General features: G+C 38.0%; 2 protein-coding genes across 5 annotated transcripts in view; one reads left to right on the top strand and one right to left on the bottom strand.

Moving 5' to 3' along the window:
* Nucleotides 1-270: 270 nt before the first annotated feature.
* Nucleotides 271-21,324, bottom strand: TRMT44 (tRNA methyltransferase 44 homolog). The gene is made up of 11 exons (XM_042807715.1): nucleotides 20,940-21,324; nucleotides 19,259-19,376; nucleotides 18,194-18,413; nucleotides 15,014-15,082; nucleotides 12,028-12,135; nucleotides 10,524-10,595; nucleotides 8,037-8,143; nucleotides 7,212-7,395; nucleotides 6,149-6,536; nucleotides 5,082-5,198; nucleotides 271-2,517 (listed from the first exon to the last, which is right to left on the bottom strand). The coding sequence occupies exons 1-11, from the start codon at nucleotides 21,319-21,321 to the stop codon at nucleotides 2,285-2,287; spliced, it is 1,998 nt and encodes a 665-aa protein (XP_042663649.1). The 5' UTR covers nucleotides 21,322-21,324; the 3' UTR covers nucleotides 271-2,284.
* A 348-nt stretch (nucleotides 21,325-21,672) lies between these two features.
* Nucleotides 21,673-27,142, top strand: part of ACOX3 (acyl-CoA oxidase 3, pristanoyl) — a 37,271-nt gene continuing 31,801 nt past the window's right edge. For 2 of the 4 annotated variants that reach the window (XM_032984490.2, XM_032984488.2), the window contains exons 1-3: nucleotides 21,673-21,782; nucleotides 24,816-24,993; nucleotides 26,542-26,775. In XM_032984490.2, the coding sequence (XP_032840381.2) occupies nucleotides 24,826-24,993; nucleotides 26,542-26,775 (402 nt within the window). In that variant the 5' untranslated portion in view covers nucleotides 21,673-21,782; nucleotides 24,816-24,825. Of the gene's footprint in view, nucleotides 21,803-24,815; nucleotides 24,994-26,186; nucleotides 26,261-26,541; nucleotides 26,776-27,142 lie in introns of those variants that run through there. The other 2 variants (XM_032984489.2, XM_032984492.2) reach the window with 2 other exon arrangements.

Here is a 27,142-nt window from a genome sequence, read left to right as displayed (position 1 = left end):
CAATCCCAGAAGTGAGAGAGCTCCTTCCCAACCACCCCTCCTCTATACAGTGAGCATGATGTCCCATGATATGGAATATTTCATTGGCCAATTTGGGTCTGGTGCCTGGGCCGTGCTCCCACCGTGCTTCCTGTGCCCTTGCTCACAGGTAGAACACGGGGAGTTGGAGAGTCCTCGAAGTTCTCAGTAGCAGCTGACAACATCAGTGTGCTATCAGCATCCTTCTTATACCAAATCCAAAGCTAAATCCAAAACGCAGCACTCTTCTAGTTCCCAAAAAGGAATATTAACTCTATTTCAGCCCAAAACAGGACATACTTCATCCATTGCCAAAGATGAATATTGTATTAATGCCTTTCTAAGACTGTGGATCACAGAGAAAGCAAGAAGACACAGAATTTAGATCAAGTGGAGCTATTTAACACCTTCAGCAGTTACCTTCACATTTAAATGTCAAATTATATAAGGCTGGCATTTGGATGTAAAAATGTTCTCTTGCCACTTCTCCAAACAACAGGGAAGTTCCTGTAATTACAGGAGATTCGTTGGCTGGCTTGTCACCTGCAGTGATGCCAAACAGGAACAGGAACAGCCATCATGCATCTGTGACAGATCTGCATGCTGGTGAGTTCAGAAACAAAGTCTATACAAAGGAGGCAGTGTACTACAGTAATATAGTATGCTATGTTAATTATCATAACATTGCACAAATAATAAAAAAAGTAGTTTCAAAACTAATTCACTAGTCTTATCATGTGTACTTTTGTGACTTCAATGAATGACTTCTCTTTATTGAAAAGACGGAAAAAAAAACCCAACCAAAACACAACCAACCACCTTCTAGCTTCTCAGCCCTGACTTCCTGCATTATCAGTATACTGGCTAGGCCAGAAACAACATGATTCCTTGTCTCAGAGCTTGTACAGCAGCTAGTGAACTTTACAAATACTTAGCAGCTGACAGATATGAATTATGACACTAGTTCAGTGACTGTCACTGAGTAAGAATTAGGATTTCTGCTAAGTTCACAGAATCATAGAACCATTTAGGTTGGAAAAGACCCTTAAGATCATTGAGTCCAACCATTAACCTAGCACTGCCAAGTCCACCACTAAACCATGTCCCTAAGCACTACATCTACACATCTTTTAAATACCTCCAGGGATGGTGACTCAACCACTTCCCTGGGCAGCCTGCTCCAGTGCTTAATAACCTTTTCAGTGAATACATTTTTCCTAATGTCCAATCTAAACCTCCCCAACACAACCTGAGCCCATTGCCTCTCATCCCATCACTTGCTACTTGGGAGAAGAGACCGACACCCACCTCACCACAACCTCCTTTCAGGTAGTTGTAGAGAGCAGTAAGGTCTCCCCCTCAGCCTCCTTTTCTCCAGACTAAATAACCCCAGTTCCCTCAGCTGCTCCTTGTAAGACTTGTGCTCTAGATCCTTCACCAGCTTTGTTGCCCTTCTTTGAATGCACGTTTGACTTTAAAAGTTAAACCTTTTAAAGAAAATATTAGTCTTCCAAAGAAAATAACCTGCTCAAGGTGCTAAGACATTGCTTGGTTATCCAATAGCCAAAACCCCTACCATTCCAACATTACCGAATACATTTTCTACTGTTACTCCTTACTTTAAAAATGATGGAAAGGGCAGTACAGCCTAGAGCCCTAAAAACCTACATGAAAAGACTCCCACAGTAACTTCCCAGAAAGTCATTCTTGAAACCAATACTCCTTTTGAATCAGTATGAAATGGAAGGAGAGGACTAGGGTATGACCAAGAAAGGAAAGGTAATGTTACTCCATAGTAACATGGAGAGGAAGCTGTCAGGTCAGGAAAGAGTGAAATAGCTCCAATTTCTGACTCCCAAGAGCCACAGTGAGTCATAAGAAACCATAAATCCTCCTGGAAAATCTAGAGAAAAACAGCTGTTTTTCAGGATTTGAAAATGCTGCATCATGTATATTTAATCCAATCGAGAATCATGAAGACTGTCCTAGGAAATTAAGTTTTTAAACCTTTCTACTTATACAAATGCATGTTTGACAAGCCATGACAAAATCCAAAAACATATATATACTCTATTATACCTTTTCCATATTAATAACAAAATTAAAGAATTAAAAACACAGGATAACTTGTAAACCAACTGGCAAGATGCATAGGAATGGGGAAAAAACTCTCCATACTGTATAGATCTTCATGTACTAGACAGTCCCAAAGTCAGTCATGGATTCAGTTATGTATACAAGCTTAAACGTAAGTGGCAGCATTTTATTACTGCATATGTTTTTTCTTTTTAATAATCTGAGACTGCCTTAGCTCCTCAGTCCCATGAGCATATGGGCAAGATTCAGAAGGCAAAGAACAACCATCAGGATGATGAATGAAAAACCAACAGAGACGTGTTTTAAATGCTTCAGCTGAAAGGCGTCGTTTCACTTCAGGCTTAGTTTTCCTTGATGGTTTCTCTTTTCTCCAGTCACGAATATGAACTCTCCCATTTAGAACTAAGATTTAAAAACAAACAAAATGCCTGTTAATAGACAGCCGTGGGAATTATACTGGAAAAAAAAAATGCATAGTGACATTCCGTGAAGAAAATATATACTCTACAAATGGATCACTCAGGCAAAGCCAAATGTGCCATTTGTACAGAAAGAGAAAGAAGTACAAAACAAACCGAGATAACTGAGACACGGTCTAAAGAAAATTTGATTGATTTCCCTGTGAGATGTTTTACTGTGATGCTGAATAGTTCAAGGCATCTTTGTATCATCTTTGTAGAGGTTGGTTTGTTTTAAATATAGCAGTGAGGAACATTTAGACTAAAATCCTCTGAATTCAGATTGCAAGTCCTGACAAAGAAGTTTCAACTTCAAGAACTGTAATCCTTCCAGTGTTCAAAACTTTACAACTCCACACTTAAAATGTGATCACCAGCAAAAATCCAGTAAGAGCCTTCTACTACTTTCACTACACAGAAATGGTCTTGCAAAGACAACGGTTCACTGATGCAAAAATACATTGTACCAAAGAGGTGACAAGTCTAATCCTTCGCATTAATCAACAGTGAATTATCATTGATTAATGATGATTCAGCACTTTTTTTTTTTAAACTTCATTTGCTGCGTTAGGACCACAAATTGTGCACATATTTGTGAACCTCTGTCAACTCCTTAAATGTGTAAACAAAACAGAATAAAAGAAAGTTAGTAAGAGATAAAGAAAAAATATAGGTGAAAAACAAGAGTGAAAATGAGGAGATAATCTGCCACTTTGAAGATGCCATGCTATATTTTCAAATTCTGTATCAATCATACTTTCTGTATCACGCACTTGTAGCTTGGAATAGTTAAATGATACCATTCTGCATTCTGGTAATTGCTATTTGAAGGGTAGCAAGTCCAGTGAAAGCTTAAATATCACACCTTCAGACCTGGATGACATACTTCATCCCTCCAGGTTTCCTAGTGTTACACAGATAGATTGGAACTCATACAAAGCCAATCCAGAAGTGGGTTCAGCAGAGCTTTAAAGTCTCTCTCAAAAGATATAATAGTCATATAATAATCAATAGATATAATGCTATTTATGATGAAGCATATTTTTTTCTATAAAATCAGTTCTGTATTGGGACAAGATGCCAGATCAAAAGAAACTGCCACAGATGAGTTACTCTAAGCCCCTTCTTTTCTCTGTGTGTGTGCATCCATCCGTTTTCCACATCTTTAAAAGAAAAAGACTTCAGTAAAGATGACAAAAGAGCTGCAGGCATGTTCCCTATCCTATTTAGCATGAGCAATGTCCCTCTAACCACTCACTGATAAAAGCCCCATGTTATGATAACATGCTACTGAAGGATCAAATGGCCTCTACTGAAGCCCCAGGGAGTTTCCATGTGATGTAAATTACTGAGAAAGATCTGGCCTTAATCCTGGTCTTTCTTCAGAGGTAATGTGCAGACAGCATCCATGCTAAATTAAAACACTTGTTCCATGTAACAGGTCATTCCATGTAACCTATCCCTAATGACAGTGAATCAAATTCAGACACATAACAAATGCTGTGTGACCAACTCTTTTCAATGGATGATAATTTAAAAGTATTTCAGTATGACTTCACATTTTGTAATTGCCAAGTGTACAGAAATCCTTAGTGGATGCTAAACTTGGCTAAATTAACCATTGACAGCAACTAGGTTACATACTCAGGATTATTCGCTATGGATTAGTTGATCAACAATTTACAGCTAATGCAGAACTGTTGGAACACAAGAAGTTAACACACTTCCAAATCTGAAGTAGCCTTAATACTGATAAAACATTGAAGATCTTGTAGTACTGCAAAGCTGGACCTTACTTTTGCAAAAGTCCACACTGACAAAAAAAAAAAAAACAAAAAACAAACAAAAAAACAACAACAACAAAAAACAAACAAACAAACAAACCACACACAAAACACACCATCGCATTACAACAGGGAAAAAAAAAACTCAAAAAAACAAAAACCACCACCACAAACAAAAAACAACAAAACAAATGACAATGACAGACAATGACAGACAATGACAGAAACTTGCTACTGAGTTCTGCCATGCTACCACAGGCTACAAAGACACATCAAGCCACACAGTTAGAGGCTTTTACGGAGACTAGTTCTATTTTGTGTTGGCATTTACACTTTGGGGCTTGGTAAGGCCAGACTAAGTCTCGGTTAAATTCTTTAGTGAACTTGCTCTGAATTTGACAATCCCAAAATCATCAATACTTTATAGGAAAAAAAAAATTCTTTAAGTCAAATTAGCCACTTTAACTTCGCCTTTTCAGATACAGTTGCTCTAGAGCAACACTTTGCTGATAGATGCCTTACCAGTCTCATTCAAGAGAGTTTTACTAACAGTATCTTGGAGCAATAGGCACATAAAGAATATTCAGTTTTTCACACAGGTATAGAAAACAGTTTAAAATACCCACCACCATAGTAATTTTTCAGTTGAGTTTAACTGCATAAAGATGAGATAAAATAGATGATTAAAGAAAAACAAAACAAAAAAACAAAACACCATTTTTACCTTCAAATACTTGATGATTGTTCTTGAGCAGTGTCTGCAGGCCTCCATATTCACTCTTTAGCGTTTTTAAAGTCTCTTTATTTAAGTGTTCTGCTACTTCTTTCAAGGAAAGGCTTTCTGCAATAATGATGTAGCTATTAAAAATGTGTATTTATAAAATCCTAAGAAAATTTATGTTCCATAAGTTAATGATTTTGAGGAGAATCTATGAATTATCTACCAGTAGTGCAGCCAATCTGTACTCACAGTATCATACATGATATATATTTTATATGTATATTGTCTGTAAAACAGCAACTTTCATTCTACAGGACTCAAGTCAGAATTTCCACAGTAAGACACATTTTTTATTTTCCCTACTTTTTTTACAGCAGCATATAGCATTCATTGCAATAAGCACTGATTACATGCATGTAAGTAAAGAGAAGAGAGAATGACTCAAAGGATCTCCTGTAACAGTAACGTATGACAAACTACACTGAGAAAATAATAAAAACGGATGGAAGAAAATAGAAAGATGGTAGTAGTGAGAACTACCTGAATGCTTATAAAATTAACAGCAACTTCTATTCTTTTTCTTCCTCAGATTAAACTAAAAACTCCTAATCGTGTCATAACCAAATGGCACTTCAAAGCACTTCTTACACAATTCTTACAGAATTATAGCTAATTATTATGTGACTAACCAAAAAGAAATTTAATATTCTCCCCAAACAGATGTAGAGTGTTCTGTTTTGGTAAATGAGGAGGGGTTCTGGGTTTAGTTTGTTTGTTTGTTGTTTGTTTTTTTTTTTTTTTTTTTTTTTTTTAATAAAAATTAATTCTGTCATAGTCTTTAAGTGTAGAGGGAAAAAAACCCACACCAATTAAAAAATATTCTTATATGCCTTACTTGCATCCTAGTGTGCTATAAAACAGCAGAAAAAACCCCCTTTGATTGTTACTATAATGTTCTTGGTAATCCTTACAACCTTTCACTTACTAAATTTACAAACATGTAAATTCAATGGAAAAGACACCCTACACCAGCAAAAGTAAAGGATAATGTAAAGGAAAGACAAACTCACCTCCTTGATTCCAGGTATTCGTATTTCCATCATGCATATTTGAATATGATTTTTGAGGGGCTGCACTTAACAGTAAGTTTGCCACATTGAGAACCACATCATCTACAAAATCCCGAGGGAGGGAAGCACAATTTCTGATTTGTTCTACTTTTTCTCTGGGTTGAAATCCAGGCATCCAAGCTGTACCAGCAGTCTCGGTCTCACTTTCAGGTAGTTCTGAACCTGCTTCTTTGCATACACCAGAGTGATCCTTATGATTCAATCCAACTCTTCTGTTGTACGTGACTACAGCACAGGTCTGACGGTTATTAATATACTGTGTTATCTGCTTGTCGATCAGAGCACATTCAGTAGGTGGATAAGTCCTATTTTTTCCAATAAGGCTTACCTATTTCAGTAGAAACCAGTAAATCATTATTTATACAGTTCCATACTTAAACACAGTACCCCAAACTGCACGTCTTATCCAGGCTTCTAAATATACCTACAGAAGATATCCATTCAAACTCAATGCTCATTAAGATCTAAGGGTTTTTTAATTTTAGGTTTTCAATATTGGCATCACAGAAGAAATCCAATAATCAAACCATAATCCATCATGCCATACAAGCACAGAACAAAATGACTGCTCCCTGACCCTCAGATTATTTACAAAATTAAAGCTAGACACCTCTTCCTACTCTGAGAACAGCTCACTTTGAAATTCACGTGACATTAAAAACAGCAAAATTAAGTACAAATAAGCAACACAGGCAGCTGGAAAAATTAAGGCAAAAAATTAGTTTTATAAGTTTTCCATCCTATAGTGTTGCATCAGAAATAACTATAAAAGCCTCCATTCCTTCTTGCCTTTAGGATTGTACCTGTGACATTAAGAGCACAATACCCAAGAAGATAATGAGTATTTTAGCCTCTCTTCAGGGCATATTGTCTCAAGTAATGTGACTATAGTTTGATCTTACAACAATAATAATGAACATGCATTCATATCCTTCAGACAGCCAGCAGCTTTAAAAATAAAAAAAAAAAAAAAAAAAAAAAGCCCTACACAGTCCAAAATTACCCTTTTTGTTGATGGAATTCTAAGGCAATCTTCTTCCACATGAAAGCCGCATACAAATCCCACTTGGGCAACAAAATCAAGATATTCTCTGTACTGAGTTTTCTTGCTTTGTTTTCGGCAGTATTTTCCATGGAAATCAAAGAAGCAGCATGGCAGCACAAAGTAGCAACATGAATAGGAAGACCTACAAGGATACAAACTGCTGAATGGAAAGTTATTTCAGAAAACACACGAATTTAACAAATAGCCAATCAGATACAAGAACTAATGGAAAATTTTAATTAACGCGACAAAGCTTCATGAAATAATATTTATATGCTCCTCTTTCAGTAGATCTATTAGCATAATCAAAAATACTCTTCCACAAAGTATTTGCTATAGCAAATTACTGTGCCATTTCTGTTTGCAGGACTAAATCTCTAGATATTAAACTATTGTAGCTAGTTGTGAAGAACACAACAGTTCAAGGAAAGGCAAAACCAACAGCAATTTTATTTAAAAAAAAAACAACAGCAAAAAAAAAAAATCAGACAAGAGTTTCACATCTAAAGAATAAAAATCATTCTGGTTTTTGAACTCCAAAAGCAAAATGCTGTACTGAATTCTATGAGAAAGTAACTACATTTGTGCTTCTCCACAGGAAGAGCAACATTTTTTAAAAATAATCAGTTGACATCAAAAGCAACAAGTCCTACAAGGACAGCAGGTGTGGCTGCAAAAGTGACAGTTTTCATCAAGCCCACGTAGGTAATTATGTTTTGGTTTTGCTTTTTGTTTTCTTGTTTTTTAATTCCTTCCCTCTCACTCCTCTCCCTCTGCATATACCTAGCTGCAATTACAGGTATCCATGGTGTTAATTCATCTGAATGGTTTCCTATGAGCCAGTCAGTATCTGGAAAGAGTTGACTGTCACCTGGCACAATCGTAGATTCCTAAAAAAACAAACAATGCATTAAGTGAATTTTATTACAGGTTTCTTTAAATAAATTTTATTTGTTAATGAAGCACTAAGCAACAACATAAAATCACACAAGCTGACAAATACAGAGCGAATGAGAACCACAGACACAAATGTTTTCCTCAATCTGCACTTTTGCCAGGTAGTAATATTTTATAGCTACAGCCAAGTAACTTAGCAACAGCTACCCACAAAATAGTGGTCACACAAAGAGTGAAATAACAATTTTGATTAATGTATCTGGCACCCTAAATATTTGTAAACAGATACCATGCATTGGATTATGATTTCTTGCTGTTCTCCCTTTCTCACATGTATGTCTGGACTCAATTTTTCATAAAGCCACTTAATTTGCTATGTCTTACAGTCCTAGGACTCTCACAACAATTACTTAGGACACAGCTTCACCACTATCTTCTCTTCTTTCACAGTCTCTCCCCAAATCAAATCCTAATATACAGAACACCACTCTTCACACCCTAACATTCACGTATAATAAACCTAATCCAACCTAACACCTTTCCTCTTGCCTATGTTGCCATTCCATTCCCTTCCAAGTTGTGTCAGGACTACCTTATAATACATGCAAAATCAGGAACAAAAATATGAAACAACAGGCTAGAGAAAGAAGACTTCTTTGGGGGTCTTCAGAATAGTATTTTGCCTGATGGAAATTCAATATATATGGATTGAGAAGACATCAGCACAGAAGTCTTCCCACCACAATTCCGACTCACAGAATAATTGAGTCTCAAGAATATGCTATCCTGCTATTCTTTAAATGAAAGAAAAAAAAAAAAAAGGCAAAAAACAAACCCAACTACCAAATAGGATGAATTCTTCATACATGCTAAATTTTAAAAACTCTAGAGTGCCTTTAACGTTTGTCTCACACACACATTTTCTTACCTTGAACTAAGTTCAGAAAAGAAAGCCCTTAAAGATGTCAACACTACAGACATACAAACTCTTTTCTAAAAACATGTATGAATCTCAAAATCATTATTGGACTGATTTGAAAAAAAAGTTTTAAATTTGAATCTCCACAGACCTTTAGGAAAAGCCCTGAAAATGATGCTCACACTCTCTCTTTATATACAAAATGCATGTTTTATGAACTCAAAATTCACATGTATATGCACAGTATAGGAATTAAAAAAAAACAAATCACACTTATGAGGGAATTTCAGAAGTCTCAGACTATCTGTATCCCATTCCAATTCCCCTCTTCAGAAAGCGCTGTTAAGTGTTTTAAGTATCAGTATGGTATATATTATTTATATATGAGGTTCACCTCAAATACATTTCTGACCGTTTTTAGTTATGTATATACACTTCTAGATAATATATGTATCAAATTTCTTTTTGGCAGGTTAGTAGATGTTAAACCAAGTGTTTGATCAGTGTATTCTTATGGTTGATTAAACAAGTTACTCCTACATTACATTCCAGTTTTGATCTTTCAGTTTAGGCATAGCATGAATTACCAGTGCCACACTCCACATTTTGACAGTCACTCATAATCAAATTTGTATTCACCATGTCTGACAGCAGTTTGGTAATGCAGAGCACTACCTGCTACATTTATTTATATTGTTAGTATTGGCACTGAATGTCACAGATGGCAATATTCATCCTACAACTCATGCTTTAAGTAAAGATCAAAACAAAATTAGCTTTGAGGGTAACAAAAGGCTGTGAGCAGGTGCCTCCTCCTTCTGTGGCTCTTGTAGCAGTATCATTTCATCCCTCCTGTTCATTATGTAACTCCTTCCCACATATATGAGTACTTTCCTTATATGCATATATTAGGTATTTTTCTTGTTTCTGACTGGCTTTTTCAAATGTTCTCTGTGAATTCCTTTTCGTTTTCTTCTTTTAAGACAAATAAAACCAATCCTTTTCAATTTTGATCACTCATGCTACAGAGAGGAACGGGTGATGCTCAGAATCACTTTCAAGAATAAACTGCTCACAGCTTTTGATACTAGTATCTTTTATGAGGTACAGTGGTGCAAACAAAGCTGCTTAATATCAATCTTCCAGTAAAATCAAAAATTGTTTCATTGTGTGCATGTCTGTACATGCAGTAGGAAATCATGCTAGTATTCTCAGATGGAAAATAAGCAAGCTGAAAAATGTGAAAGTATGAAATACCACTGCTCTCATAATTCCATTTACAACTTATTTTATAGTCCAACAAGAGATATGGGCAGCATCAAACCAAAGCCATAGATCACTTTAGACAACTGTAATCTGGTATGCTTGACTACATTTGCATCAGCACAACTTGAAGCAATGAACAAAAGAATAAAGTTACAAATCAGCAAGATTGACATACATTTGTCTAATACCTCTAAATGAGTTTCTGGTCCATACATGTCCCATATTTTTCTTCTCCTCACATCAATTCCTCTACCTGAATGCTGAAATATTTTAACAACAAAAAGTATCATTTTTAAGTACTACTTTTAGCAGAAATTGTCAAACAGGTTCACTAAATATAAGTATTAACACTTATTATTTCATACATACTAAAATTTAGACACATAATGAAACACAGTTGCATAATTTCAGGCAGAAGCTGAATACTTTTAATTTCTTCTTTCCCTTCTAAATATGAAGGGAAAGACTAGGAAACATTAAGAATATATCTGAGTTGAAAGTTTACGTGGGCACACCTATTGAGACTGCACTTGAAAATCTGGATCTCTACAAAAGTAAAAGCATAACTATTGCTTTTTGTTTGTTTTTAAACTACCAAAAGCTTTCATAAGGCAAGTGTTACTGTAGCACCCACAGGGCTCAGAAAAGAGTGCTATTGTAAATACTCCTTGCTGAAGAATCACCTTTCAACTATTGAAGTCAATTAGACTGCTAGAGTTCAAACACAATTTTGCCTTTGTGAACTGACTGGAAGAGGAAAGAGGACAGGAAACTAACACAAGATATATAGAATGCTTAAGTAACAGTATCTTTAAGAATCCTGTGCAGAACTAACCCAAATTAATTACTAAAAAAAGTCTCATAAAACTCTCACACACATAATTTTTTGACAGTCAACAATGTTTGTCAGTGCTACATCAATGATGACCTGGTGATGTATGGAAAGAAACACCTACAGGGAAAATAGTATCAAATTCTTCTGGCCATACAAGGATAGAGAGCTTGTCTTTGGAGAACTTGGGACATTCTTCCCCCCCTCAATGCCATCTATTGATACAAGATATTAATTTTCTCTACAGATTTTACCATGTTCTCCTAAATGTGGAAAATACAATTTTCTGAAACACAGATGCAACTTCACTGGGTTTTGTTCAATCTCACTCACCTTTTTTTTGTTGTTGTTTCTGCAATTAAGCTTCAATAAATCAAATTTTGCTGTTGCTACCTTTTTACTCCCAAAAGCACAGTATGTTGTAAGGCATTTTCACAATTAACAAATCCCAGATTGTTTTTAAAGATATAGAAAAACATTTTCAGAACATGACAAGCAGAGTTCAATTTCAATAAAATTAATGAAAAACATCTTGTGAGAGAATCTCCATGATTCTAAGAATACCCATTCCTTTTTGCTTTGTCTACAGCATAACTAAATTACACCATTGCTTTTTATTTTCCATCTTGTTTTCTGACCTCAAAAAAAGTCTTGAATTGAAATGAACTGCACTAATAAAAATAAGTAAAAGGTTTCTGAAGCTTTGCTAGGATTTCTTCCTGATACAGTGACAAAATCCTATTTTAGCAACATGAATTAAGTGAATTTTGGCTATTTGCATGCCAGATAAAAGGAAAGCATAACAAGAATACTGACTATCGTTATTTTTAAATTATTACTGTAAAAAAGACTCTATTTACCCCTTCATTGTTTAGAATATGAACCAGTAGACCATTTCCGCATCCAAGATCTACAAATGACTGTTTCTTGGTCAACCCTTTTTCCTTTCTCTCTTCTTCCCAAAGAATCTAAGACATGAAAAGAAAACATTTTAGTCTTCCATTTTCAAAATTTCCCTGTAAGAAAGCAGTAAAGGTTATTGGAAATGAAAGGGAGAAGGCTGGGAAAGAATGTAGATGTAACAGAAGCCATTCACTGTACTCACAGAGAAAATAACTTGTGAGGAAAAAAAAAAAAAGACAACAAAAAAGCCACTAAAACTGTTTATTGAGAGGATCAGGAATTACGTTGCAAAATACCAAACATTTTCTATGTGCTAAGCACATCCTCCACCCCCTTCTGAGTCACTGGAAGTTGTATTAATCAAGACTATAGAACCCTGGCCCAGACTGGGCATAAACGTGAAATACGCTGCTAAAACAAAGGGTGCAAGAGATGAACAGAGGAAGCAAGGGGAGCGGCAAGTAAATTTCAGCAGCGTCTTTGCAGGTAACACCACGGAAACATTCATATCCACTGTATTAAAGAAAGAATTGGTGGCAGAGCTGAAAATAAAAAAATGTTCTTTGTTATCAGTTGGCTATATATTGGTATATGTAACATCACTTTCTACTGAACAAAGTGTGACTTACCTAGCAACAGTCAGCTGCCCCAAATGCTACATCATCTAAAGGAACCCCAAAGCTTTTAGCCCAATTCTAACCCCTGCTCTGTACATAGGTAGTTACTTTTACATAGTTAAGTAATTCATAATTAGTTAATAATTGGATATTTGTCTGCAGGGCAGGGATTAGTCTCCTTCTATCACTCTCACTTCTTCCTTCAATGAGAAGCTACAGTGCACACATTCATCAACTCTACACAATTATTTTTTACTATGACTAACAAAAATCCTCAAGAGTATTTAACCACAAAAAATTAATATTTGTAACATTGCTACTTGTTACAAATGGTTACTTGTCAATTTTGCTAGAGGGAAAGAAACTGCAGATAATCCATGAGATTACCAAACTGTGTTTACATTTTTAAATGTACCAATCATTGCACTTCTTCACCATAGGCTGTATCTCAGAAATCCCTAATCACCTCCTACAGAGATCACACTCATCCTTCATCCCCTGCTGAGTTTCTCATGAATAGCTACTTCTTTGGAAATGTGCCTAAACAGCAGGTGACCTTTAATGTGACTGCAGAATAAAATGAGGTAAAATGTAGATCCCATAAATCCATAAAAATTTAACACTGGACCTACCTTCTCTTAACCAGCTATTTAACCTACTTCTAAATAACGAGTGATTATATACCATCATATAGTGGTCTGAAAACTGTGGAAGGTTAGACTATTAATACCATACTTTAAGATTTCATCCATATAAGCCACCTTTTGGATAACTAGTAACTTTTTGAAAACTACTGCTATGTCACCTAGAAACACATCATCATTGTAAATGAACACTCACATGCATAAAAATTCTGTCATTCCAGAATTTTCTTGTGGCTACAACTAATTTGCTAGTTTTCAACATCTTGTATTATCACAGTGGTAACAATAGTAAAGAACAAGTCTATGATATAGCTCTTTCCGAAGTTAGTATCATAGATTAGAATAGTTCAGCTGAAGAGACCTACAACGATCACCTACTCCAACTGTCTGACCACTTCATCATGATCATTTCTCTGATGTAAAAAGTCCTGTCACACCAACATGACAATCAAAATTCTGAGAGTAGCCTAGGCCAGTCAGGCTTCCTCAGACAATGTTAAAAATCTTGATGGGAAAAGAAACTTGAGTTCTAAGTTTAAACAGTCAATTAACAAAATAAATTAGTGCTCTACAAATTCTGTACACGAGTTTACTTACGAATACTGATTTAGAGAAGACGCAAGAGGTATCTACATTATACTTCAAGGTAGACATGTTCTTGCTGCACTCTGGATAGCAATCAAAAGTATTTATGTGTCTACATAGTGACAAATTTTGATGCTGTTTAAAAACCCAGAGTTTTTCAGGTGGCAGAATTTTCATAGATTCTTAAGTAGGTAGGTGCCTTAGAAAACTTCACCAACCATTTATCTGCATTCCCAGCATCTTCAGTTGGCATCTGAAGATGGGATTTCAGCTGAACTTTTATCAGGGAAAGGCATAGAAGTGAAAAACCTTCAGCATAAAATTAAGAGGTAGAAATACGTATAAAACAATAGCTTCTAATCTTCAAATTGGTCCAGCTAACCACTATTTTTCTGCTACATCAGTGCTTTTCGCTTTATCACTTAAAAAAATCCAAGCCATCTTGTCTGTGTAGGTCAAATTTCCTGTGACAAAGGACTGCAAATTTTCATATCTTCACAAAGAAAGTTTAGTATCCCTCTAAGCTTAATTTTCATTGTTATTGTGATGATTTTTGTGGTATAAAGCAGTATGAAAAAAACAAATCAATTGATTCTTCCTTTGCTTTGTCACAATTTTTTTTTCCAATTCTGTTATAGGATGCCTACCTTCTGTAATCACTTATTATACATAAATCCCTGAAATGCTGTTGAGAGTACTACCATGAATATCAGAATACAAACACAACTTGAATAGAGTTGTAGGCAGGAATCCCACTTTCGGTTTAAGTTATGCTTGAAAACATTGTAGTAAGAACTCTCTGCTTAAATGAGAGAAAAAGCAAAAAAAAAAAAAAGGAAATACCCCAAAATGCAGAAAACCTATACAGCTTCTCCAACCTCCTTCCCTTTGCCTTGTATGCCTGTAATAACTTCAGGTCATTCTGTTTTAAAAAAAATGCAAGAACCATAAAATTAAAATACTGATTTTCTTCAGAGAGGTTCTATTATTAGGAAATAGAATATTATTATTAGGAAATAGAATATTAATATTGGGAAATAGAATATTATTAGGAAATAGAACCTTATAGAATATTATTAGGCAATGCAGTTCCCTACCAGCAGGTATGTGGCAATGGCAACATCTTCATAAACGAATTTCTCAGGATCTGTCACTTCAGGCCACACCTTCAAAGAAAAAAAAATTGAGAAAATTTTTTTTCTGCACCATCTGAAAAGACTTCAAAAAGTGCTCAGGGCAATCTGGATACTCATCCACTTCAACGGGTTTCTGCACATCACAAATTTTGCATTTCAATCTCATTAAAAATATATACAAACAATATAAATAAAGAGTATTTGACATTATGAGTCACACATAAGAATCACGGAGTAAAGAATGTCTGCTGTCACCCAATCAGTAAAGTTTCCAAGAACATTATGGCTCCATATGTGCAGGTTACAAGAAGTAAACTGCTGCATCTGTTCTATAACAGAGCATGCGTCCTTTCGCTTAACTCTCTCAGAGAAAAATGCTTATACTATTCCTGTTACGTGCAACATGAAAAACATGAGTATTTGTAAATTTATTTTCACAATGTAACAGGCACAGAATTATCATGAAGAATCAAAATTTGAAGTAGGAAGACAGAATATTTTCCCTATTTTGTAAATGAGGAATTGAAACAAAGATTAAAATGCTCAATGCTACACCAAGTCTACTACAGAGCTAAAGACTGAACCATTATTTTAACCACAAGTCCAATTTGCCTCTCACCTATATTTCTATTAGTAAAGAAATATCAACAGTAAATCCTATCAACTTTTTCACAATATGTATTACAAAAGCATTTACCAGTTTTTTGGCTTGTGGCTAGAGTCTGGTGTACAAGGATATAGGCATTACTTCATAGAGCAGCACTTCAGATCACAGAATCCTAGAATGGTTTGGGTTGGAAGGGACCTTAAAGATCATCTAGTTCCAACCCCACCTGCCACAGGCAGGGACACCTTCCACTAGACCAGGTTGCTCAAAGCCCCATCCAACCTGGCCTTGAACCCTTCCAGGGAGGGGGCAGCCACAGCTGCTCTGGGCAACCTGTGCCAGTGCCTCACCACTCTCACAGTGAATAATTTCTTCTTAATATCTAATCTAAATCTACCCTCTTTCAGTTTAAAACCATTACCCCTCATCCTATGACTTACCCTCCCTGATCAAGAGTCCCTCCTCACCTTTCCTGTAGGCCCCCTTTAAGTACTGGAAGGATACTATAACGTCTCCCTGGAGCCTTTTCTTCTCCAGGATGTACAACCCCGACTTGCTCAGCCTGTCCTCACAGGGGAGGTGCTCCAGCCCCCTGATCATCCTCGTGGTCTCCTCTGGACCCACTTGAGCAGGTCCATGTCCTTCTTATACTAGGGACCCCAGAGCTGGATAAAGTACTCCAGGTGGGGTCTCAGGACAGCAGAATAGAGGGGGAGAATCCCCTCCCTTGACCAGCTGGCCAAACTTCTCTTGATGCAGCCCAGGATATGGTTGACATTCTGGGCTGCAAGCACACATTGCTGGCCCATAGTCAGTTTTTCATCCATCAACACCCCCAAGTCCTTCTCTGCAGGGCTGATCTAAACCCACTGATCACTCAGCCTGTATTTGTCCTTGGGATTACCCCAACCCACGTGCAGGACCTTGTACTTGGCCTTGTTAAATTTCATGAGGTCTGCCCAGGCCCACCTCTCAAGCTTGTCCAGGTCCCTCTGGATGACATCCCTTTCCTCCAGCGTCTCAACTGCACCACACAGCTCGGTGTCATTGGCAAATTTGCTGAGGGTACACTCCATCCCACTGTCCATGTCACCAACAAAGATGTTAAACAGCACAAATACCAATACCAGCCCCTGAAGAACGCCACTTGTCACTGGTCTCCACTCGGACATCAAGCTGTTGACCATAACTCTTTAAGTGTGACCATCTAGCCAATTCCTTATCCCCCAAGTGGTCCACCCATCAAACCCATGTCTCTCCAGTTTAGAGACAAGGATGTCATGTGGGACACTGTCAAGTGCTTTGCACAAGTCCAGGTAGATGATGTCTGCTGCTCTTCCCTTATCCAGCAACACCGTAACCCCATCATAGAAATCCACCAAATCTGTCAGGCATGATTTGCCCTTAGTGAAGGTATGACCGCTGTCATCAATCACCTTATTTTCCATGTGCCCTAGCAGTTTCCAGAAGGATCCATTTCATGATCTTGTCAGTCACAGAGATGAGATTGACTCGCCTGTAGTTCCACAGGTCTTATTTATTTCCCTTTTTAAAAATAGGGGCTATGTTTCTCCTTTTTCACTCAGTGGGAACTTTGCCAGTCTGCCGTGACTTCTCAAATATGATGGATTGTGGCTTAGCCACTTCATCCACCAGTTCCCCAACCAGATTTAATTCTATCAGGGCTTTGGCCTTCCTAACCTGATCCCTGGCTATCCAGACAGTTTCTCTGTATTCCTCCCAAGCTACCTGTCCTTGCTTCCACCTTCTGTAATCTTCCTTTTTGTGCTTGAGCTTGCCCTGGAGCTCCTTGTTCATTCATGCAGGGCTCCTGTCAGTCTCATCTGACTTCCTCTTTGTTGAGATGTATCTCTCCTGATCTTGGACGAGGTGATCCTTGACCATTAACCACTTTCTTGGGCCCCGTCTTCCCTCTAGGGCTTTATCCCATGTTACTCTGCCAAGCAGATCCCTGAAGTGGACAAAGTCTGCTCTTTCGAAGTCCAGGGTAGCAAGCTTGGTGATCACTGCCATTTTTCAGGATCCCCGGGACAAAACGATGTTGCTATATTGCTCCTCTATTTCAGAGATTAATATAGCATCCAAAGTTAAGAAGAGCAAGAGGAAATTTAACCCATTTGCTAATCAGTGCTGTTTCCAGACTCCTTCAGGTTTTGGAGAAGGAGGTGTTTTATTTATGTCTTCTAGTGTGGATGACTTAGTATTTACATCCACTGACCTAACTCTTACTTCTTATCAGAAGAGATACATTCTGGAAAACACCTAACTCCTCCAGATATTTAGTGTGAATTTGGTTCCAAGTTTTGCTTTTCCAGTTTAGTTCTTCCAAATAATACATTGTTTTTTTCCCCACACACAGAGGAAAAAAACCCCAAATACAAAACCATAAAACATACACTTCAATTAAATTGCTTCTTTTATTAAAACAATAATTTAGTGAAAGAAGCAGTTTCACTAAAAACAACAAAAAATATAGGAAAGCATATTATCACTGCATTTTTTGCTAAACTTACCTTTACCATCTCTTTGTATTTTTCTTTAAGGTCTTGATAAACTTTGCTGTATTTTGCTACAGAGATGAGCGAGAGTGTACTTTTAAACTCACTGAGCTTTTGCTCCACAGACCATTTAGCCAGTTTGGACAAAAGTTCATTTCCAAGCCATGCTAGTTTGGGGTATGCAATTCCATCTGAAAACCAATCTTCTGGAAATGGAGCTAAAATAGACACAGACCTTAAAAAAGAAAATAAAAACTTTGAATAAATATAGTGTATTTTATTATTTCAACTACCTCAAAGAGAGACAGAGCAATGATTAAGTGGAGAAATTCAGCACATCAGAGGTGTAAAAGTAGACTGGAGAATAAGGAAATACACAAAATACACAAAACCAAATGGAAAATAAAACTGTGAAGTTACTGAATAATGAAATAGTGTCCTCTGAATTTTATTAGACTGCTCATTATCTGGCAATCAAAACACTGTACGTGTGGGTCCATGCTGCATTTAACAAAATGACTGAGGACTGCATACAATGAACAACCTTATTTAGCAAGATATCCAAACACTAACTAGTAAAAGTGGATTCATTAAATTAATGCAAACAACAGGAAAATATAAGTCGGCATATTTAATTATTTCATCATCTCTAACTTTATTCAGATTTCATTAGAGATATGCCCTCTGATGCTCAGGACCAAGTTGCAATGGTCTACATTTCAAGTACTGAAGCTCAGTTGGTTCACAGCCATTTTAATTTGACCTTCCACTTTCTAACACCCACAGAACCTGACCTCTCTCACAGGCATAGTTAGTTTCTCGTGATCAGAGTACACATACTTTTTCTAGACCATACACATGTACAGTCAACGTTTACATTCAAAGTTGAAACAGATTTGTTTTGGCTATTGTAGATGTTTCTTTTAACTAAAGGCTCTGCACTAACATCACACCACTGCTGTCATTTACTAATCAAGAAGGAAATTACACAAACCAAACTGCCTAGATACAAATACTAAAGCATGGTGTGATCCTTACAATAACTCAGGGTTTGCTTCCTCTCTCACTCCCAGCACTTACCATTCTTCATCTTTTATGTGTGTAAGTTGAATTTGATAAATATTGCACTTTTTAACCTGGTATTTTCCTTCACTGTTTTCCTCCAAAGGCAGAAAGGTCACAGTTCCATTGAAAACATCTGAAAAGATATGTAAACAGTGATATATTAACCAGGATGGTTTGCACCATGGAACATCACCAAAATAAATAAATATCTTTATTTATTCTTTATATCCTTCCTATAAAGTGATTCTAAAAGCATTTACTATATTCCTGATGGCATATGATATGTATGCATTACTTTATAAACCAGTTGCAAAAATCTTTTTAGTGATTGTTTATCCAGGGTGATTTCTTCAGAGTAACTTATTAAGTTCTCATTTTTGAAAATGATTTTTCAATTATCATCAAAACAAGCGTTCTAACTGCAAATGTTCAAACTAAGAATGTTATATTGCCTAAGTAATCAAATTTAAATGGCCTCCAAAATTTTGAGTGAGACTAGAAAGAACAATTAGCAATAGAGCAAACACCAAGTCTTGCTATCTTGGCCCATCCTTAGCCAACCCCTCAACATTTTTTTATTTTAAACATATTAATTAAAAAATATTATTCTCCTAGGCCTTTTCTTACAGATAGGCTCTCTAGACACAGCTCAGAAACATCTTCTCTTAGCATCAAAAGAAAAAATAAATTTAAACTGCAATATGTAATTTTTTTTGAAGGCATCAGAGTAAGAATCATAGGCCACAAGAGCATCTTAAGTCAGCTGTCCCCCATAAATGACTATAGGCCTTTTTGAATTGTAAATTTGCTTCTAGAATTCTGATTCTTTTCAAAATATTCCTACTGGAATTTAATCCACATCAACACGTTTTCCAAAATTTATCTCAGAAAAGTATCAACGTTTACCCTATAAAAATTTCTTTATATTAAGATTTACTCCAGCATATCACCATCATACAATGTAAAAAAAAAAAAAAAAAAAAAGAAATACAAACCACAAACAAGTTGAGCTTCATTTTTAAGCAATACTAAACAAAAAGTCAGCACAAACAGTTCAACTTGGCCAGGCAGGTGCCACAGCTGCCTGCTTTTTATTCATCAACATGCATTTTCAAAGGCCACCATCACTCCTTAAAAACCTGTGTAATCGGGTTTGCACAAGCAGCCTTTTTGTGTGGGCAGCTTACGACAGGACTTCACACGATGACAGTCCTTCTTGCCTCTTCTCTTTAAGGAACACAAAGAGATTAGTTATTTTCTGTACCCTTTCCTCAGGCACAGGGTGCTTGGCTTCCCTGAGTGCTTTTCCCACCTCAGCAGTACCTTATGCATAACACGTTAGCCCTTCCTTCCCCTACTATGCTTTCCTCAGGTTGAAGCAGTGGCTGTTGAAACCAGAGTCCTACAGGTGTTTGACCTCTATAATTTGTATTTCAACTGCTGACACTTCGGAGAGCAAGGACAACAACAACAGAAGATACAAGGTAAAATCTCAGCACACGGTAAGGACAAAAAAAGTCCACCGGCATTTCCCCAAGTTCGCAAAAGTGGCATCTGCCTCGTTTGCGAGGCAGTCTCGGGTGGGACTGGTCTGCGACAGAGGCAGCACCGGCAAAACGCCGCGCTCCGGCGGCGGAGCCCGGCCCGGCAGCCCGCCCGCCCTTCCCCCCGCCCCCCGAGCCGGGCAGCCGCTCACCTCGGACCGCCAGTTCCTTCCTCGGCGGGGCGGCCGGGCCGCCGGGCCGCCCGCGGGGCAGCAGCGTCCTCAGCACGGCGCCGAGGCCCGGCCCGCCCCAGGAGGCGAGGGGCGGCGGCAGACACCCACGCCCCGCCGGCAGCTGGCCGCGCACCTCCCTCCACAGCCGGCCCAGCTCCGCAGCCCCGGCTCGCCCCTCCCGCCCGCCGCCGCTCCCGCTCGCCTCCCCGAGCGGCACGGTCCCCTCCGCCTCGATGGCGGCGCCGCACAGCCGCCTGTTGACCACCTGCGGCTTCTCCAGCCAGACGCGCACCGCCGCCCAGAAGCCGTGAGGCAGCGCGCCGCCGCCATCTCGCACCGCCGCCCTCCCCACCACCCCCATGGCCTCCGCCTCCACGCAAGGGACCGGAGGCGGAGCCGCGTCGCAGGCTGCTGCCGTCAGTTCCCGAGGCGGGAACAGCCGCGGCTACAAGTGGGTGCCGCGTCCCTTCGTCCTAGGCCGGGGCTGTGGAGACCCCAGCGGGGCGGGCGGGGAGCGGCTCCTGCCAGTCCTCCTCGGGGGTTCCTGCTCGCCGCTGTCTGGGGCGCGAGGAGAAGCTGCTGCCGTGCCGTACCGCAGCTCAGAAACACCAGACACCCTCTGGGCCCAGAAGCAATGCAGGCCGGAGGGTGTTTTTTTACCGTGTTTATAGCTTTTGGTTGAGGAGGGTCAGTGTCGTTGTGACTGCGGCCACGGGCATCTCAGCGTGGAAACGCCTTTCTGAAAGCGACTGCAAACTGAGAACGCGGACTGACGGCCTGACAGACCTCCAGCTGCCCGACTCCTCAAGGAAACCAATCTAGGTACCTTTCTTGTAGTAAAAGTACGTTATGTAGGGTTTCGTTTGTGTGTTTTTTTTGTTTTTTTTTTTTTTTTTTCCTCTGAGCCCAGCCCTGAATTTAGATAGTTCGAATAGCAGTTGTGCGACGAAACTTCAGAGGACTTTTAAAGTGGTTTACTTTCCAGCCTGTAACGTCCCTGGTCTTGTCTTTCTCTGGGCAACTGCCATCACCATTTTTTTAAATTCTATTTTACAGCGGCTCTGTATTTGCAAGTAATGGCATTTCTGACAGAATAAGGGTACGATGTCGTTATTCTTGATGGCTAACAAGTGTCTGAGCTGTGTTATTGTTATGCAAGATAATTGACCGTAATACACTGCAAACTGAAATACTCCGTTGTGATTTGCATACTGCTGTTGTCCAATCGTGAATTTGAATTACTAGCAGCAGCACCTTCCACATAAAAATTTTTCAGTTAAGCATTTCTCAGTGAAACTGCAGCAGGTCTCAGCAAGTTGAAAATAATACGCGTTATTTTTTACTGCCACATCCACATGCAGATTTCAAAATGTCAGCCCATGGCTGAAATTAACACTGAGGTTATTATTTACGGCAGTCCTTTGTTAATTTCCTGCTGTAACTGCCTGTTTTGGTTTCCTAATTAGAAACTGTTTGCTTGGAACTAAATTGTATTAAAACATTGCGTGAAGACAGAAACTGCAATTTTTTGAGGTACAGGAACTTTTTCATGAATGCTTAGATTTTTCATTTGAGCAATCTCATTGATTTGCAATGTAAATCAAGTTAGATGCTATAACTGCAATATTTTGATGTTGTGTTTTTTTTTTTTTTTCAGTTTTGAGCCAGAAGCCTCAAACTTCTACCTGATTTTCCAGTTAGAAGAGTAATGTCTGTTTATTTGGCTTCAGGCTGAAATGCTCTTTATCAATGCCTTTTTTCATCCCCTTTCTTCTCGTTCCAAACCTGTTGCTCCATACTGGAACTGTACCTTCCTAGAACCAATTTGGAAGCCACACGCAGAAGTACTATCCTGCAGTCCTCTTCTCCTATGTCTGTACTGACCAGAACTATAAAATTGCCTCCATAAGAGGATTAGGTCAAAAGAAAAGAAATGTGGCAAGGATGATGAGGAAAAAAAGTTACGAAGAAATGAATGCCAAACTAGTAGTTTTTGTACTTTATTATGTTCATAGTCCGCACTGAGCCCTTGGCCAACCCTGGGCCTGGATGTCCTCCCAAGTATCTTTGAGAATTTCTTCTTCCAGACAGTCTCCTTGTTATAATGTGGCCAGCATCTGTTCCCCTGCCTGGTCATTTTTGCATATTAGAAACATAACAGATTTTTGTCATCTGCATGAAGTGACAGAAATTGCTGGGTGTGATACGAGCGAGTGGCACCAGAGGGCACTCCGACACTTGCTTCTGGAAGCAGGAGAGGCACAAGCCTTTACTCTTCGGGCCAGGTTGTAACACAGAGATTCCCCTTCTCTCCCAAACCAGTGTGTTTGTACCTACTGATAACGAAGTCCTGCTCGTTCAGTGACGTTTTGCAATTCACTTGTGCAACCCATATATACACAACAAAATGCCAGCAAACTTCATGGGTCCTTACTGCTTTTGATCACATGCACAAGAGTCTGAGGCCAACTCAGCACAGAAAAAATAACTGTATTCAGGAAAAAAATGTTTAGTGGGAAGACTGACTAAAAATGTTATAAGCCACTAAACAACATAAATGAAAATTTAAACTTAGTGAAGAGGGAAAAATGAAGTGTGGTTGTGAAGTTAATGCTCTGTATTGTTTAAAATTTATTCTTGAGTATGGCAGTATGACACTTGAGAGGCGCATACCTGTGTGCTTACAATTTTCCAAACCTGCGTTTTCCATGTAGAATAAATGCAGTATAGTGTTACGTGTTTTGTAGAAGTCACTACTGCAATAGTTTTATTTTACTTCATTTATGCAGGTTTCATCTGTATCTTTTACAGACCCATTGCAGACAGGGTATTCTGCTTGTCCATTTGCCTGTTCTATGCAAGTCAGTGTTAGTAATGGACAGCATGTTGGTATTGTTCTAGTTTCACAATTCTGAATGTTCACCATATCAAAGAAAGGGAATAGTATACAGGGCTGGACGTGTTTTATGTTTTCCCTGTGTAAAACCACCTATTTGTTGCTGCACCACACTTCTAATGGCCTGGGCAGATATGCCCAGGTAGCATAGTGCTCACATAGCCAAGTGGATCTGTGGGAGCCAGCCCAGTTCTGCGCAAGATTAAATCAGGCAAAGGAGAGGCAGATATGCAGAATTTTAGAAAAATTTGTTTCTTGCAATTGGGGTACATGAAATAAAAGTTTTATTACCCACTTACACTTTTATGTATTCAACCACTGGAAGATAATGGTAGAGTTTCTACCATTTACCTGATGTCCTCTTCTCGTGTTTATGCATGAACAATGGCTCATCACGTCAATTCTATAAAACCAGACCTTAACATATAACCAACATATCATTTAGTTAAACGTTGTTTAAATGTTAGCTAGTAATATGGAGGTAAAACAGACATCTCTTGCATTTGAACAGCACTTTGTATGCATGTATGGGTGTTTTTATATTTTATTATATTGCATTTAAGATAGAAATGAAGTAACAATTATTCACATTATGTTATTAAAGACATGTTATTTTCTTGCTTGATCTTTTATCTCATCCCGCCTTTCTTATTAGGCAATATTAATCAGTGGTGTCCCTGTTTCATATTTTGCTTATTTTAAAAGGTTTAGCTCATACTTTAATAACAAAGACCATGTAATTCATTTACATTTGATAAAAGGCATTATTTTTCTTATCTTATACCAAGCCAATTGACTTAGAAAAATGGAAAGGCAAGCTTTTAGTTGGCTCAGCACTGCTGTACTCATACATTTGAACAAGTCTGTGGATTTAATTCACAACCCTTTTGATTTATTTTTAGTATTAAAAATTAGACATCTGCGGTGCTTTGATTTGTGTCTTTTCTTGTTTTATGCAGTTAACTAACAATGGCATCCATACTGAATCTGAAAGAAGCCACTGACAACCAAAGTTCATGGGAAACTTTGCTACCAGATTTCCCTAAAGGACCGCTTTGCAAATATCGTAAGAAAGCTTCCTTTAACTGGAAGGAGATGGCAATGTTACTAGAAGGCAAAGATATCATCCAGCTTAAGGTAAGCTTTGCAAGAATTGTAAGCATCATTTAATTTTGGAGATATCAGTAGAAGTGAGATGTGATTTTCAGAGGGAGACTATTTACTTTAATAATACTTTGTAGACATAGAACATGAGCAAGCTGGTTTTGGACATCCACTTTTCAGAGCAGAACTGAACTTTTGAGGAAACTACTTTGCTGTCACATAAGGCTCATTTTGTTACTGAACATCAGTGCAGGGGACACCAGCAGGTGCTACGTTACAGAATTTCAGTGTTCATTTCAAACTGAGAAAGGACTATATTCTACAATATTTCTTTACTGTACTGTTTGCATTAAATCATATATCACATGGTTTTACAATGCACTTAAGCTGAGCTAAGTTTGTGCCACTGTCCAACACAGTATATCTGTCTTCCTTTGACTGGCATAATTTCCTACAATCTTCCGTGCTTGCATTAATGTTTATGTGGCATTGCAGTTGTACACATCTGCATGCCTACCTTGCTGAAAGCTAACCCTACCAAAAAAAGAGGCTAATTGCAGCACAAGTGATGGTGTGGTAATGCATTACTTGGAGATGTAGGAGGAGACAGAACTGCCTATTTTGAAGGTGGTATAGATTTACATGATTTAAGCTCATCTTGAACATTCGTCATAGTTATTAAAATCTTAGAAGGTAGATAAGAGGAATCAAAAATGCCTTACTCTTCATCTGACTGATACACTTAACAGCAGAGAAAAAATACAAGTGCTGTCTGTGTCTGGGGCAGTTTCAAAGCTGTGTGGGCAAATAGTGTTGCTTGTACAGAGAGAGGGAATGATCCTGCCTTTCAAAGAAAAGCACAGGAAATCTTCTGGTTTTCTTCCTTTTTACTGTGTTCTTTTTAAAAGATTTTGCCTAAGGCACTGCACTTTTTTTTTTTTCTAAATTCCATGAAAGACAACTAAGAAGATGAGGGTATCTTGAAGACACAGAGATCTGAAGTAAAAAAAATGCCATATTATATCATCTAATAATAAAAAAAAAATCCAAATTAAAACATTAAGATACACATGCCCCTATTGAACGGCTGCATGTGACGGTTCCATTCAATGGAGTACATTTCTACTTTCCTCTGGGATCAAAGCAGTTGTGATAACTTAATGGCTTTATCATTATGGCTTATTTCTAACTGAATGTAACCCCTGGAGTTTTACCTTTATCCTCAGATTGAGGGCCATTGCCCTTTGGATCCTGCCAGCAGCTTCATATAATGAAATACTGAAGCTGCTATAAAAAGCAAGTAAGTTTTACCATACTGTTCTCTTATATTCAGAGTGAATCAGTCCTACACTTACTACTTCGTGATAAAGGAGCTTTTATAAGATTTAGCTGCATGAACTGTATATATAATAGTCTGTTTAAATAGATATTTTTAATTCTCCGGAGTTTTGGCTTTATAAATTTACATCTTCCTATCAAATGGATGTAGTTTGAAGCCTAGTATTACCCTAGAAGAACATTAACTTGTTTTGTTAGTGCTTTTAGATTAATATTCTCATGTCAGGTTTTTTCCCCCTGAAGAATAGAATCTTCTCTGCTCTGGAAAGTGATCCTCTCTTTGCACATCATCCTGGAGAAGATCTGTGCCGTGAGAAATATCAGGAGCTGACATTCCTGCGCTGTAAAAGGCTCTTTGAGTATGAATTCCTTACTCAGCAAGAGATCATTGAGAACCCATTAAAGATACTTAATATGGCCCTCTGTATAGGAATGTATGATTGGTCTCCATGTTTCCAGTATTTCCTACATAGTGTTGTAAGTACAGTCCAAAAGGTATAGTGGTGTATATTTGAATTTAAGTGTCTTGTAATACTGCAATTCCATTGCTTTCTGCCTGTTTTATTAAAGATATCTTTTCCAAGTCCTTTGTTTTCAAAAATGAAGTTCATCTTCCCTGTTTAGAAGAATCAGAGATCCTTGTCATTAAGCCCTGTCTCCACTGAAATCCTGTCTGGAAAGTAAAAATGGAGCAGTACAGACAGGGCTACAGAAATATTTTGATGTCTACAATTCCACCTTCTTTTGTCCACTCCTCTGCCTACTCTCTAGGGCAGTAGCAGCCACAGACTTTGGTTGTTGAGCCCTGTTTGGTGGCTATGTCTTTGTTACAGATACAGGTATC

The sequence above is a fragment of the Tyto alba genome, unplaced genomic scaffold, assembly GCF_018691265.1.
Source record: "Tyto alba isolate M040663 unplaced genomic scaffold, T.alba_DEE_v4.0 Super-Scaffold_6, whole genome shotgun sequence".
NCBI classification, from domain to species: domain Eukaryota; kingdom Metazoa; phylum Chordata; class Aves; order Strigiformes; family Tytonidae; genus Tyto; species Tyto alba.
The sequence above is the reverse complement of the archived record's forward strand: the minus strand, read 5'-3'. Positions and strand labels throughout refer to the sequence as shown.